The 12,500-nt window shown below is 49.2% G+C and overlaps 2 protein-coding genes across 3 annotated transcripts in view; both read left to right on the top strand.

Moving 5' to 3' along the window:
• The window catches only part of LOC140540893 (zinc finger C3H1 domain-containing protein), a 28,110-nt gene extending 27,352 nt beyond the window's left edge, over positions 1-758 (top strand). For both annotated transcript variants that reach the window (XM_072663348.1, XM_072663347.1), the window contains exon 36: positions 1-758. This exon is cut by the window's left edge and continues 111 nt beyond it. In XM_072663348.1, the coding sequence (XP_072519449.1) occupies positions 1-27 (27 nt within the window). In that variant the 3' untranslated portion in view covers positions 28-758.
• Positions 759-5,916: 5,158 nt separating this feature from the next.
• Positions 5,917-12,500, top strand: part of LOC140541508 (receptor-type tyrosine-protein phosphatase beta-like) — a 47,446-nt gene continuing 40,862 nt past the window's right edge. The window contains exons 1-4 of the mRNA XM_072664174.1: positions 5,917-6,029; positions 6,694-7,095; positions 8,994-10,648; positions 11,996-12,263. Coding sequence (XP_072520275.1) covers positions 5,978-6,029; positions 6,694-7,095; positions 8,994-10,648; positions 11,996-12,263 — 2,377 coding nt within the window. The 5' untranslated portion in view covers positions 5,917-5,977. The remainder of the gene's footprint in view (positions 6,030-6,693; positions 7,096-8,993; positions 10,649-11,995; positions 12,264-12,500) is intronic.

Below are 12,500 nucleotides of genomic sequence, written 5' to 3'. Positions count from 1 at the left end.
GCCTCAGATGCTCAGGTGGACCAGTGAGGCCCTTCAGTGTGCAGACACACAACCCTCCCACCCCCCCTCCCACACACACACACACACACACACACACACACACCCTGTACCCTGAACACCCCCCCCCCCAAACCACACACTCCCTCAGCTCCACCCTCTCCACCCCCTGTCCTACCACTCAGCTGCAGTAGGGTAGTGCAGGGGGTCCTGAGGGTGTCTACGGGGGCTCTAAAGGGGAGTGAAGATTATGAACTCCGGCTCGGCCACCGTGGGGCGCTGTTTCCACCGTGCCGCCGTCCTCTACGTAAGTATGGAGCTGCTCTAAAGCTGCTGCTCTTTCACTCCTTGCTTTCGCTCTCTGTCCCGTCTGTCTGTGTTCATTTTTTTTCTTTTTAAAGTTTGGTTTTATGTTCTCTGCTCGGTCTGGAGGTCCGGGGGCAGGGGTGGGGGTCACGCCGAGCGGACTGGGCCGTAATGATATTGACAGTGTTTTTAAGGATGACTTCCCTCCCGTAGACGTTTGCTTTACGTCTCTCTCTCGCCGTAGTTGTGCGACGGATCAGACTGACTCTTCATTTCAGAGCTTGTTTTTTTAAGGGCTTAAAAGTGAAATTTTGTTGCCATGGATACAAATGGCTGCCAGAAGTATTGTACTGTCCCCATCAGTGTCCAGCATGGTTCTGAAGACTGACACAGACTGCCGGGCGCCGGTGGGCTGCTGGAGTTCAGAAGTCACCTGTGAAATAGTTATTTTTTGGGGGGGGTTTGGGGGGGTTTGGGGGGGTTCTTTCTATTTTTTTTTTGTCAAAAATATCAGAAATGAAAGTATTGAGGAGCGAAATGAACTGTTTTATTTTCTAACTGAAAATGTTTCTATTAAATTATTTTGTAAAGAAATATCTGCTGCTGTGTTTTTGTGTGTGTGTGTGTGAGTGAGAGGGAGACGCAGGTACCATCAATCCAAACCCACTGGTCTTCACACTCTTGCAGCTGATTATTGTTCACTCTTTATCAGTTATTATTGATGATAATTACTGATTGTAAACATTGGGTTTTGCTGCCCTCTAGTGTTAATGGGGAGGATAGAACCCAGAATCCGTATCTAGCATTTATGGTCAAAGTGGGTTACAGAACCTGCAGGTACTGCCCCCGTCTGAAGCCCACAGCCTCCTCAGCAGAACCTGGTTCAGTTTAATTAACATTAAAAAGGACAGAAACCAACAAATAGAATAAAGTGCAACTCCACCATGTTTTCATGGAACAGACTCAGAGGGCGGTTGAGGGGTTTGGGGGGGGGTTTGGTGTGAAATACTCGGTTCTAGATAAGCTTCCTCAGTCAGAGCTGTGGTTCTACAGTGGAGGTTCTAGATAAGCTCCTCCAGTCAGAGCTGTGGTTCTACAGTGGAGGTTCTAGATAAGCTCCTCCAGTCAGAGCTGGGGTTCTACAGTGGAGGTTCTAGATAAGCTCCCCAGTCAGAGCTGGAGTTCTATAGTGGAGGTTCTAGATAAGCCCCCCCCAGTCAGAGCTGGAGTTCTACAGTGGAGGTTCTAGATAATCTCCCCCAGTCAGAGCTGTGGTTCTACAGTGGAGGTTCTAGATAATCTCCCCCAGTCAGAGCTGGAGTTCTACAGTGGAGGTGAAGGGAAGCAGACGTCTGAAGCTCTAATAAAAGCTCCTCACAGAAAGTTCTTCACCTAATGGTGATGAAGACGCTGCCTGATGCCTGAGACACTGTTCTACCAGAGTTCTGAGAAGAGCTCGGCTCTAGAACCTGCTTTTAGAACCAGATCATTAAAATGGTGGAGGGATACATGCTGGTGATGAAGACGCTGCCTGATGTCTGAGTGGAAGTCTGTGCTGGGAAGTAAGGCGTCTGATTGGCTCAGAGCAAGCGTCACTACTTCACCTTCCATATTTACACTCGCTGTAACACTGCTGTTATTAATGCTGTAATAACACTCACTCGTCTATGAGGCCGTTATTAACCCTTTATAACATCTACAAACTGACTGAAGATCACGTCTCTGTTCAATCAATAAACACAGATGTTGGTCATGGTTCGTGTGTGTGTGTGAGGGAGAGAGAGAGTCAGCCTGTGTTCAGAGGGTTATCCTGCAGGTTTCCTGTGCTGGGTGTGTTTTCCTCTGAGCTCCACTCAGGTGGGGTCAGCGGGGGCTTTAATTCCACAACTCCACCAACACCATCCTTACTAACACGTCCAACTTCACCAATACGAACCTAACTAGATAGATAGATAGATCACTTTATTTGTCCCACTGGGAAAGTCATTAATATAATGTAGTGATGTAAGGCATGCTGGGGTATCAGTACAGTATCAGTGATAAACAATAGAGTTTTAAAGTGGCAGTGCAGATGACAGAGCTGTGTGGCAGGACATACTGATGAACAGAATAGTGTCCGATTGAGAAACAGCGGGACTGTTCTATTAGTACACTCAGTGCACAATAATGTCCCGGCACAGTGACGAGGCGTTGTACAGCGAGATCGCTGTTGGGAGAAACGATCTCCTGTACCGTTCCTTACTGCTGCGGAGCTGAAGGAGCCTGTTACTGAAAGTGCTCCGCTGCTTGACCAGTAGATCATGGAGAGGGTGGGCAGTGTTCTCCTGAATGGCAGTGAGTTTGCTCAGAGTCCTCCTTTCTACAACCACCTCAAAGCCTTCCAGAGAGCAGCCCAGGACTGATCCAGCTTTCCTGATCAGTTTGTTGAGCTTTCTGGCATCTCCACTCCTGATGCTGCCTCCCCAGCAGATTGCAGCAAAAAAGACAGCACTAGCCACAACAGACTGGTAGAAGGTCTCCAGCATATTGCTGCACACATTAAAGGACCTGAGCTTCCTCAGAAAGTAGAGTCTGCTCATCCCCTTCCTGTACACAGCCTCTGTGTTGGCCTTCCAGTCCAGTTTGCTGTCCAGGAGGACACCCAGGTATTTATAGGTGTCTACCCGCTCCACATCCTGACCCGTGATGGTAATGGGACCGGTCATGGTCCTCTTCCTCCTGAAGTCCACCACCATTTCCTTGGTCTTGGCCACATTGAGAATCAGGTGATTCCTCTCACTCCACACGACAAAGCTGTTAACCAGGTCCCTGTATTCTCCATCCTCATCATCCCTGATGCATCCGACTACCACAGAGTCATCAGAGAATTCCTGAAGGTGGCAGAGTTCTGACCTGTACTGGAAGTCAGTGGTGTACAGGGTAAAGAGGAAGGGAGAGAGAACAGTTCCCTGTGGTGCTCCAATGCTGCTGACTAAGCACTCAGACCGGTTGGATCCCAGCTGCACATACTGGGGTCTGTCAGACAGGTAGTCCATGATCCTGGCAACAGTGGACCTGTCCATCTTTCCCCCCAGCATCAGAGGTTGGATGGTGTTGAATGCACTTGAGAAATCAAAGAAAGTGATTCTCACTGAGGAGTTGTTGTGGTCCAGATGGGCGTGCACCTTCTGCAGTAAATAGATGACCGCATCATCCACTCAGACCTGCTGCTGGTAAGCGAACTGGAGGGGGTCCAGGAAAGGGCTGACCTGAGGACTGAGGTGTGTCAACATAATCCTTTCCAGGACCTTCATGACGTGTGATGTGAGGGCCACAGGTCTATAGTCGTTCAAGGAGGAGGTGGTAGACTTCTTTGGAACAGGAACCATGCATGATGTTTTCCACAGCACTGGCACCTTCTCCTGTTTAAGGCTCAGGTTGAAGAGGTGCTGTAGGATCCCACATAACTGGGTAGCACAGACCTTCAGTACCCTTGTGCTGATCCCATCAGGTCCTGAAGCATTTCCCAGTTTCAGCTTCTCCAGCTGTCTCTTCACCTGGCCAGTTGTCACTTCTAAGTGGGTGGGTGATTGCTGTGATTCCTCAGACAGTGTTTGTGTTTGTGGGGTGAGAGGGGTAGACGTGAGTGAGCAAGGAGAGGCGGTGGTGATGGTGAGTGGGTGGGGGAGACGCCGCCGCTGCTGGTGGAGGGGGAGGGTGTCATGCTGAATCGGTTAAAGAACACATTCAGCTCGTTGGCTTTGTCCAAACTGCCCCCAACAGTCTGCTGCTTCCCTTTGAAGCCAGTGATCTGCCTCATCCCAGTCCACACCTCCTTTGAATTGTTTTGCTGGAGCCTACCCTCCAGTTTTCTCCTGTAGGCTTCCTTGCTCTCTCTCAGTCTCACCTTCAGCTCCTTCTGCACACTCCTCAGTTGTTCCTTGTCTTTTGATTGGAAAGCGTGTCTCTTCTTGTTTAGAAGGTCCTTCAAGTCCTTGGTGATCCAAGGCTTGTTGTTAGGAAAGCAACGCACCCTCCTGACTGGAACAATAGTGTCAGTGCAGAAGTTGATGTAGTCCGTGATGCAACCTGTCCTATCAGTGTCCTCACCAGCTGATTCACACAGCACCTCCCAGTCTGTGGTCTCAAAACAGACCTGCAGAGCCTCCTCAGCCTCTGGTGACCACTTCCTGATCACCTTCCTTGTCACAGGCTGTCTTAGAACCACCCACACCAACCTTACAAACACCAACTCCACCAAGAACACCAACCATACTAACAGCACCAACACCACCAACACCATCCTTACTAACACCTCCAACTCCACCCACACCAACCTTACAAACACCAACTCCACCAAGAACACCAACCATACTAACAGCACCAACACCACCAACACCATCCTTACTAACACCTCCAACTCCACCCACACCAACCTTACAAACACCAACTCCACCAAGAACACCAACCATACTAACAGCACCAACACCACCAACACCATCCTTACTAACACCTCCAACTCCACCCACACCAACCTTACAAACACCAACTCCACCAACTCCACCAATACAAACTTTACTAACACCACCAACACCATCCTTACTAACACCTCCAACTCCACCCACACCAACCTTACAAACACCAACTCCACCAAGAACACCAACCATACTAACAGCACCAACACCACCAACACCATCCTTACTAACACCTCCAACTCCACCCACACCAACCTTACAAACACCAACTCCACCAAGAACACCAACCATACTAACAGCACCAACACCACCAACACCATCCTTACTAACACCTCCAACTCCACCCACACCAACCTTACAAACACCAACTCCACCAATACAAACTTTACTAACACCACCAACAACATCCTTACTAACAGCATCAACTCCACCAACACCAACCTTACTAACGGCACCAACTCCACCAACAACCTTACTAACTCCACCAACACCAACTTTACTAACTCCAACAATTCCACCAACCTCAATAAAGCCACCAACTCCACCAAAACATTTCATTTGTTTGCAGATTTTAAACTCCAGGTCTTCTGAATGATGGAACGCCCTGAGAGTTCCCCGCTGCCCTCAGTTCCCCTGTCCTGGACTGTGGGAGGGTCAGTGTGGTGCTGTAAAACTGGACTGAAGTGGACAGACACTCTCAGACACTGTTCTCCATCTGACCGTTCTTGTTTCTGGCCAAGGCCGAGTGTGGAGCAGGGAAGGGCGGTGGGGAAAGGTCAGACAGGAGAGTGTCCAGCAGTGCAGGATGGCAGGAACAGGGCGGAGAACCTACAGACAGATTACTGAAAACTCAGACAGGTCCAGAAGGTCCCCAGAGACACATTCACACGCACAGAGACCGGGGGTGGGGGTGGGGGTGGGAGTTAAAGCGATGGTTCAGACGCTTGGTGATTCTAATACTTCAGAGTGAACACTGCAGCTACAACCACGGGCGGGGTTAACTGTCTCAGACTGTGGGGGGCGCTGTAACAGTCACAGTCTGCTGAATCTGTACAAACTTAGTGCAGGTCTATACTGATTCAAGCGTGTGTTTGTGTGTGTGTGTGTGTGTGTGTGTGGAAGGAGAATGGAGGGAAGTGCTGCTGTGAGCTGTTTTCCTGCCTTGTTTCCTTCTGTCCTCTCAGACTCGTCCAGCTCACAGAGAGCCGCCCGCCGCCAGCATGAACACACTGCTGTACGCTCTGCTCCTCCTGCTGCCCTGTGCCACCACCCGTGAGTACCCTTACACCACACTGCACCCTGTACTACACTCTAGTACGCTGTTTATTACGCTGTTTATTACGCTAGCCGGTGTGATCAGGGTGACGGGGTTGAGCTGGTGTCATCAGGGTGTGTGAGTGACCGTGGATTGTCTCAGATCTCGGTTAGTGCCGAGCGTTTTCAGCGTGCAGTTTCCACAGCGCAGACTGTTATTGAGAATCTTCAGTTCAGGGGAACTGTGGAGGTCAGGATGAGATCTGGGAGACCAAGACAACTCTCAGAGAGAAGTGCTCATACGCTTGTAAGACTGACTTTAGGGCGTGTCATGGTCCCCTGACCTTAACATTATAGAATATTTGTGGATAGACGTTAAACAAGCTGTGCAGCAAGACGAGCCAAGAACTTTCAGCCACAAAAGTGCTGTGAGTTTTTGCCAAAGGGGGCGCTACTGAGTCCTGACTCTGTGGGGTGTCCAAATATTGGCACAGACCGTTTTGATGGTTTGATTGTTGTTTCTGTTCTGAAAGAGTGACGGAGAATTTGGCTCTGCTGAAATATGGATTATGTTTGATGATCTGCTGCTCTGTTAGTCAAGGGTGCTCAAACTTTTGCACACAGCTTTGTATGTGCATGTATCTGTATGTTCACTGCTTGCGCTGCTGTTGTGTGCCTACAGGGGGCTTCCTGATCATGCACTCCAGTAAAGGTGTGTGTCTGACGGGGCAGGCTGGGGAGGTTTTGCTCCGGAGGTGTGACCTGTCTGACCCGGCTCAGCGCTGGAGCTGGACTCTCGACAAGAAGCTGATCCACCCTCAGTCCTCCCGCTGCCTGTGGGCCGACCTCAGCAGCGCCCTCCCCAAGCACACACGGATAGTGCAGCTTAGAGACTGCAACAGCGCCCCCATGTGGAAGTGTTATGATGACCGGGGCACGTTCGGCTTGGCCCACCAGCCCATGTTCCTGAAGAAGCAGGGCATACGGGTAGTGGTCCGGGCTGGGCCCCGTCACTCCAACTGGACCACCTACACCAGCGGCTCGGACGACAGAATGGAGCTGACATCCCTCTGTTGGGCTGCAGGTGAGGCTGCAGTGCACACACATACACACACACACACACACACAAACCAGACTGGTGGTGGTGGGTGTGCACTGGTGGTTTGTAGTGTAATCTGAGCAGAATCATGAGAACAGTCTGAGAACTGGGCAGTGAACACAGGTTCGGGAGGGGGTGATGAGTTGGAGGGGTGCCTTTGATGAGTGAATATTTGTTTTGCTGCTGAATATCTGGCAACCCCAGAGCAGACAGGAGTGATGACTTGAAGGAGAAGGTGTGTGTTTTTACACTCTGTTTAAAACACTCTATTTACATATTTAACATAAACATATTTAGACACACATTGTAGGCTGGTTTCTGCTTCTGGTGGGCGGGGCTTAAGAAACATTTAGGCTGTCAGTCAGTCCTCTGAGGGCGTGGTTGAGGGGGGATTCACACACTGATACTGTATCTGTTTCTGTGTTCAAGGCCGTCACAGGAACACCACAGACTATTCCTCTCAAATCTGGCTACACACACACACACACTGTTAGACACACACACACACACATACACACACACACACTGTTAGACACACATACACACATACACACACACACACTGTTAGACACACAGACTTTTGGGGGGAAAACTGAAGAGCACATGCAGTAATTTTTGTCTCGTTGTTTTAACAATTTTAATAATTATTTGAGCGACTGAGAAAAGTCTTTAAGGGACCCAAAATAAAGCGTGAACTGTTATAATAGGAATGACGATGATAATGAGTGATGGTGATGATGATGATTAATGATGATGAATGATGGTGATGATGAGTGATGGTGATGATGATGATTAATGATGATGAATGATGGTGATGATGAGTGATGGTGATGATGATGAATAATGATGATGGATGATGGTGATGATGAGTGATGGTAATGATGGTGATGATGATGAGTATTGGTGATGATGATGATTGATGATGATAATGATGATGATGAGTATTGGTGATGATGAAGATGAATGATGGTGATGGTGATGTGATGATGAGTGATGAGTGATGGTGATGGTGATGGTGATGATGATGATGAGTTATAGTGAGTGATGGTGATGATGAGTGATGGTGATGATGAGTGATGGTGATGATGGTGATGATGGTGATGAGTGATAGTGATGGTGATGATGAGTGATGGTGATGATGGTGATGAGTGATGGTGATGATGATGAGTGATGATGAGTGATGGTGATGATAAGTGATGGTGAGTGATGGTGATGATGAGTGATGGTGATGAGTGATGGTGAGTGATGGTGAGTGATGGTGATGAGTGATGGTGATGATGGTGACGATGAGTGATGGTGAGTGATGGTGATTATGGTAATGATGGTGATGATGGTGATGATGAGTGATGGTGATGAGTGATGGTGATTATGGTGATGAGTGATAGTGATGGTGATGATGAGTGATGGTGATTATGGTGATGAGTGATAGTGATGGTGATGATGAGTGATGGTGATTATGGTGATGAGTGATAGTGATGGTGATGATGAGTGATGGTGATGATGAGTGATGGTGATGATAAGTGATGGTGAGTGATGGTGATGATGAGTGATGGTGATGAGTGATGGTGAGTGATGGTGAGTGATGGTGATGAGTGATGGTGATGATGGTGACGATGAGTGATGGTGATTATGGTAATGATGGTGATGATGGTGATGATGAGTGATGGTGATGAGTGATGGTGATTATGGTGATGAGTGATAGTGATGATGAGTGATGGTGATGAGTGATAGTGATGGTGATGATGAGTGATGGTGATTATGGTGATGAGTGATAGTGATGTGATGAGTGATGGTGATGATGAGTGATGGTGATGATGGTGATGAGTGATGGTGATGATGATGATGCTGCATTCTGACAGACTGAGCTTTCATTCTGTAAACAGGTCCAACTACAGTTTCTCTTGGCAAGACCACAGCACAGATGACCACAGTGAGGATCCCTGTTACAACTGGACACAGAACGGTGACCCACACTGGACACATGGTCAGAACCAGGACCAAACGGACCAGCACTACAGGTGCTGTGGACAATAAAGACACTATTGGCACCACAGACAGAGTAAACACTTCACACACACTGGGCACTACGGGCACTGTTGGTGCTACAGACACTCTGGGCACTATTGGAACCATGGTCACTGCAGGTACCCTGGGCACTGTGGACACCTCAGATGCTCTGGCCACTACAGGCACTCTGTTCACTAAAGGCACTATAGGCAATGTGAACAGTACAGGCACTCTAGACACTAAAGGTGCTCTGGGCACTCTGGGTGCTACAGGAGCTGTGGGCACTGTTGGCACAACAAGTGTTCTGGGCACTCTTGGCACTACAGGTGCTCTGGGCACTGTGGTTACTACAGGTGCCCTGGGCACTCTGGGCTTTACAGTCCCTCAAGGCACTACAGGTGTTCTGGACACACTGGACACTACAGGAAATCTGGGAACTACAGCAACTCAGGGCACTACAGGTGTTCTGGACACTCTGGGCACTACAGGCACTCTGGGAACTACAGGAACTCAGGGCACTACAGGTGTTCTGGACACTCTGGGCACTACAGGCACTCTGGGAACTGCAGGAACTCAGGGCACTACAGGTGTTCTGGACACTCTGGGCACTACAGGCACTCTGGGAACTGCAGGAACTCAGGGCACTACAGGCACTCAGGGCACTACAGGTGTTCTGGACACTCTGGGCACTACAGGCACTCAGGGCACTACAGGTGCTCTGGACACTACAGGTGCTCTGGACACTCTGGGCACTCTTAATAAAGAGCAGTCAGATCACTTAGTCCAGCCTGGACTCCTCACAACTAGTCACATGACCACCGAAGGCCATGGAGCAGTTGTGGACCCGGTCACACAGCTCCCTGGCGAGCTGAGGAGTGTCATGACAAATGTCACAGCCTTCTCCTCAAACCTCCACCCAACACACCAGGATTTCCTGCTCCGTACCATGCCGGATATTACCCATAACCCCAGAGTGAGCCATGGTGCCAAAACTGCATCTCTTCCTGTTACCAATGACCCTCAGACTGTGCTTCCGGTCACCAAATCGTCCATCCCCAAAACTCCGGCCTCCACCACCACCTCACAGCCACCCACCACCACCCAGACTCTCCTAGCCTTCAACCCTCAAACTAAAACAGCAGGGGGACGAATGAAGACATCGAGGACAGCTTTCCCTCCTCCACCCAATGGAGATCCAGACAGACACACTCCTCAGATCCCAGCTACACCTCCTACACCTCCTATCACCACACACCACACTGAGACAACCGTGCCCTCTACCACCCACCCCGAACCTGCAGACACCACCCCTACAGCTCCCTTTACCACCCTGTTCACCACCCCCAGCACCACCTCCACCATCATGACTCCAACCATAACCACTAACCCAGCGGCAACTACTCCTACAACCACACACACCACCACTGTTTCTTTGATTACAGCCCCTACCACAGCTCCAACTACAACTACTACTGCTCCCTCCACAACACCAACAGTAACCTCTACCATACACCCCACCACCACACCTCAGGTGAGTCCCAGGGCTTCATGCATTTACCTGCACGACTGTGGTTTGGAGTCCTCAGTAAACCAGTGTTTTGTGAGCAGTTGCTAATAAAGGCTAGAGCAGAGGCTGTGCTGTGTGCTGAGGTGGGGGGTCTGCACTGCAGGGAAGCCCACAGACGCTCTGTCTGACGCACAGTAATGGACCCGTCACACAGCCTGTGACTGAGCTCTCCTCTCACACTCAGCGCTTCCGGAAACCCGGTCCGGTTTATCAGATGGTTTTCCCGAGCGCACAGTGCGTCATCTCTAAATACCCAAATAAGGTAAAGGTTAGGGTTAGGATTAGGATTAGGATCAGGGTTAGGTTTTAGGTTGGAGTTAAGGTTAGGATTAGGATCAGGGTTAGGGTTAGGCTGTGGGTTAAGGTTAGGGTTAGGATTAGGATTAGGATCAGGGTTAGGTTTTAGGTTGGAGTTAAGGTTAGGGTTAGGATTAAGGTTAGGGTGTGGGTTAAGGTTAGGATTAGGATCAGGGTTAGGGTTAGACTGTGGGTTGAGGTTAAGGTTAGGGTTAGGATTAGGGTTAGGGTTAAGGTTAGGGTTAGTATTAGGATCAGGGTTAGGATTAGGATTAAGGTTAGGGTGTGGGTTAAGGTTAAGGTTAGGATCAGGGTTAGGGTTAGACTGTGGGTTAAGGTTAGGGTTAGGATTAGGATTAGGATCAGGGTTAGGTTTTAGGTTGGAGTTAAGGTTTGGATTAGGATCAGGGTTAGGGTTAGGCTGTGGGTTGATGTTAGGGTTAGGATTAGGATCAGGGTTAGGGTTAGGCTGTGGGTTGATGTTAGGGTTAGGGTTAGGGTTAGGGTTAAGGTTAGGGTTAGTATTAGGATCAGGGTTAGGGTTAAGGTTAGGATTAGGATTAAGGTTAGGGTGTGGGTTAAGGTTAAGGTTAGGATCAGGGTTAGGGTTAGACTGTGGGTTATGGTTAGGATTAGGATCAGGGATAGGGTTAGGCTGTGGGTTGATGTTAGGGTTAGGGTGACCTCAGATGAACAGTAAATCTACTGAATGTCAGTAAAGCAGATAGAACATCTTCAGGATCTTTACCACAGTGGATCCAGAAGCTTCACTGCTGCTGCTGCACTGATCTGCTGCTGCTGATGTTTATTAATCATCTATAAACGATCAGTCCTAATAAAGCCTGACCTAAATTCTGTTTGTTAGAAAGAAAATGAGCATCTCTGTAAAAGCTCAGAATTCAGACGCTCAGAGATATTTAGAGGGAAATGATTGCATAACCCAAACCCAGTGAAATGTCGGGGTCAGGAACAGGTGTGTTTACCTCAGTGCTAACCCCCTCTTTGTTCTCTTAGCTGCACACAACCATGATCCAGTGTGTGGTAAACCAGACTGAAGTGGTGACTGGGACGGACCGAGCCGCGCTGAGCTTCTCTGCCCCCGGGGGGCTCTGTCTCTTCAGAGTACTGCAGCACAATGGCTTGTCAACAAGCTGCACACACACCAACACACACACCAACACACACACCTGCACACTGCAGCATTTAATGCCAGGAACCGTCTACAGCACCGAAATCCTCTCTCAGACTGATGGAGAACGCTTCAGCATCTCCTTCCAGACCGGTGAGCCTCTGCTACCTGAGCTTATTGTGCATTTGTCCAATTATTTATGGACCTGTACTGTTATATAAATACAGTGTATTACTGCTGCTGCTGCTGCTGCTGCTGCTGTTGTTGTTGTTGTTGTTGTTGTTGTTGTTGTTGTTTTGGGTTTGTTTGGTTGGAGTTGCCACCTGTTGTGAAGGAAGACTCGGAGGCAGGCTGCGTGACGAGGAATCCTCTCTCAAGTGTTTACTTCCA

This window comes from Salminus brasiliensis, chromosome 19 (assembly GCF_030463535.1).
Source record: "Salminus brasiliensis chromosome 19, fSalBra1.hap2, whole genome shotgun sequence".
In the NCBI taxonomy this organism is placed as follows: Eukaryota; Metazoa; Chordata; class Actinopteri; order Characiformes; family Bryconidae; genus Salminus; species Salminus brasiliensis.
Note: the sequence above shows the minus strand (reverse complement) of the source record. Positions and strands in the feature narration are given on the sequence as shown.